Here is a 3,396-nt window from a genome sequence, read left to right as displayed (position 1 = left end):
TAGATTGATAGATAGATAGATAGATAGATAGATAGATAGATAGATAGATAGATAGATGATAGATAGATAGAAGATAGATAGATAGATAGATAGATAGATAGATAGATAGATAGATAGATAGATAGATAGGGGGCCTGGCCTCTGGAAAAATAAATAAATATGTGCATAAATCAGGAAAATATGGTATCTTAGAAGCTACAAAAAGAGTATGTTTCCCAGCCAGGTGGTGATGGCACACTCTTATAATCCCAGCACTGTACTCGGGAGGCAGAGGCAGGCAGATTCTGTGAGTTCTGGTCTACAAGAGCTAGTTCCAAGACAGGTTCCAAAGCTATAGAGAAACTTTGTTTCCGTATGTTTCCCAAAGTGCAAGAGTCTACTTAGCCCTGAGTATTTGTCATCTTGAAGGTCAGTAGTGACTCCAGAGAGAACTGCTTTGGTACATGGGAGTTTTGTTATTAGAAAGACCCAAGAAAGGGGTTAGAGACTAGAAGTAAGAGTGTTTAGTATTTAGACTTTTGGGGTTTTTCAAGAGGGGCCTATGAGACAGGGTCTTTCTGTGTAGCCCAAGTTGACCTGAAGGTCTTAATTTTTCTGCCTCAACGTCCCAGATGCTGAGAACATCTACCAGGACTAGCTGGTTCTGATTTTACATTGGGAATTATAGGAGATTGGAATCCTATTCTTGTGTATTCAGGCTGCCTTAGACTGGGAGGCTAGAAACAACAGAAATGTTTTTCTCACAGTTGTGAATAAGAGAGAGAGGTGAGGGCAAGATGGTAGTAAGGGTTGTAGGATCAGTGACTTACACCTTCTGGTGGGGTCAGAGGTTTGTTGGAGTCAAAGAAGAGGAAGTGAACGATAAAGAGAAGACCTGGGCTTGGGGTGAGATGCCTGAAATGTGGTCCTGACAGACTCAGGGATCTGACAGGAGAGGCCGATGCAAGGTAGACACAGTAAAAACCCAGAGAACTGAGCAGAAGAAATGTGGGATAGTGAGTCCCCAGCAGCTAAACTCTTGAAGGAATAAGGGTCAGTGCAGGACCATAGGAGGGGTGATGGGTGGAACAGTCTGATCCCAAGAATTTTGAGGGAGAAGGAGGAAATGAGCTAGAAGTAGCAAGGAGATAAAAACCTGCCAGTCAAGAGTTGTGATAGGAGGATGTCTTCTCTTCAATAGGGAAACGGTGTTCTTAGGGAAAGTTCTAGAAAAGCAAGCAGCAGAGTGAAAATTTGGGAAGAGAGCCTGGGTCAGAGCTCATTTGGGTAAGTGCTTGCTGCATAAGCATGAGGGCCCAGGCAAAAACTGGGTGTCTTGGCACACTACTGTAATCCCAGCCCTGGGTAAGCAGATACAGGAAGACCCCTGGGATTCACACACACACACACACACACACACACTTGCGCACGCATACATACATACACCATACATGAAAGTTTGGGGAGGAATGTGTCGCAAATGGATCTCCGGAGGTGGGGAAAGAGGAGGAGAGCACAGCCAGGGGTGTTGAGATCTTCATGGTGGAGGGGAGACCTAGGAATTGAGGGCTTTTCTTGGGACACTTGAGCAGATAGAGGGCGTGGTGAAGTTGGTGTCTTAGTGCAGAGACAGATAGGTGACAAGACCTTAGAGACTGAGGGGCAGTGGTGTCCCCTGTTCTTACTGATGGGTCTACTTTCCTTTCACGTGAGAGGGTAAGTGCACATTGTCTTAGATTGCTTTCCAAAGTTTGTTCTCTTTATTTTTCATTTACAGATCCTTAGTAATTATCAGCACTTTAGATGGAAGAATTGCTGCCCTGGATGCTGAGAACCATGGTAAAAAGCAGTGGGATTTGGACGTGGGCTCTGGTTCCTTGGTTTCATCTAGCCTCAGCAAGCCAGAGGTAAGAAACTCAAGTTGTGCTGAGAATCACTGGTGTGTCTCCTTTTGACGCTTGAGCTCGGAGCCTTTGCTGGGTTAGAGACGTCAAGCAGTCACTGCACCTTTCTGTAAAATGGTGTGGATGATAGTGCCCACTTCTTAGGATTGCTGCAGCCGTTCAATGGGTTAGTCTTATAAGTAGCCAAGGAACTGTGTCTGCTATATCCATATAGTGTGTTACCTAGTTGGTCACATGATCATCTTTTCTTGTTGTCATCATAGGATCCCCAAGGAGGAACAATAATTGAGATTTTCTCGTTAGAAATCCATGCTGCAGAACCCTGTGCTTTGTTACTTTCTACATTTTTTTCTTAAGTGTTGTACATCCTAATTCTTTTTTGTTTTTCATATGCTCCAAATCAGGTCACTTAAATAAATATATATAATTATAGTGGAGGAGGTGGATGGAGAGAGAGGACCCAGGCACACAGGCACGTATATGCCATATTGCACACATGGAGGTTGTGTGATCCATTCTCTCCTTCCACCGTGGGTTCCAGGGATTGAACTCCAGGTATTAGGCCTGCATGGCCAACACTTCTCCCCACTGAGCCAGCCCGAAATGCACTACATTTCATCTCATTTCATCAGGACAGAAAATGTGTTCCTAGTCCTGAGCTCTGGAATATAGAGAGCAGCAAACAGAACTACTCCAGCTCCACCCTTAGCAGGTTAGTTCCCCAGCAGTGAGGAACTGCCCATTTCGGGGTGGTGCCATGGGGAGGATTAGAGGAAAGAAGCTTGTTTTCCAGTATTTAATCTTGAGTCCGGGTTGTCTCCTTCTGTTGTTTAAGTCATTTTAAGTAAGTCCGTCTTTAGAGTCGTGGCGGCTGACAGGCAGTCTCCTCCCACATCGAGTCCACTGACTGTGGACTCCCCCACGGTAATCTTTCCTTTCAAAAGCTTCCTAGATGATATCAGGTTGAGAAGAGACAGAAACTGACATGAGGGTCTTAAGAATGACCCTACTAACACTGGTGGAGCTTAGTGATGGGAACTTGCTACCAACCTCCTTTCTGTAATCACACTTCCCTGTGTCTTCCAGTAAATGCAGCCTGAATCATTTTTGCTGCACTGAGGAGGGGATTTAGGGAAACAGTCTTGCAGAACCTCTGCATTTCTTATATGCTAAGCCCAGGCTAGTCTTTGAGCAAGTAGTGTTTATTATGCCATTCCTATTCAAATCACGACCCTATCTATATATCTATCTGTCTGTCTGTCTATCTGAAACAGAGTCTTATTATGTAGTCCAGGACAACCTTGTATGCATTATCCTTCTGTCTCAGCCTTCTGAGTGCTGGAATTCTAGGCATGTACCATCACACCCAGCTATATATCTATATTTATGACATTAAAAATTAAAATAAAAATAGCTCAGCAGGCCGGGCGGTGGTGGCGCACACCTTTAATCCCAGCACTCGGGAGGCAGAGGCAGGCGGATCTCTGTGAGTTCGAGTCCAGCCTGGTCTACA

At 44.8% G+C, this 3,396-nt stretch overlaps 1 protein-coding gene across 3 annotated transcripts in view; it reads left to right on the top strand.

Annotated features, from left to right (window-relative positions):
• Eif2ak3 (eukaryotic translation initiation factor 2 alpha kinase 3) overlaps nucleotides 1-3,396 on the top strand; it is a 72,387-nt gene that overhangs the window by 9,780 nt on the left and 59,211 nt on the right. For all 3 annotated transcript variants that reach the window (XM_005364776.2, XM_026787981.1, XM_026787982.1), the window contains exon 2: nucleotides 1,757-1,886. In XM_005364776.2, coding sequence (XP_005364833.1) covers nucleotides 1,757-1,886 — 130 coding nt within the window. The remainder of the gene's footprint in view (nucleotides 1-1,756; nucleotides 1,887-3,396) is intronic.

The sequence above is a fragment of the Microtus ochrogaster genome (genome assembly GCF_000317375.1).
Source record: "Microtus ochrogaster isolate Prairie Vole_2 chromosome 14 unlocalized genomic scaffold, MicOch1.0 chr14_random_3, whole genome shotgun sequence".
Taxonomy (NCBI): domain Eukaryota; kingdom Metazoa; phylum Chordata; class Mammalia; order Rodentia; family Cricetidae; genus Microtus; species Microtus ochrogaster.
This window is presented reverse-complemented; position numbering and strand designations above follow the sequence as displayed.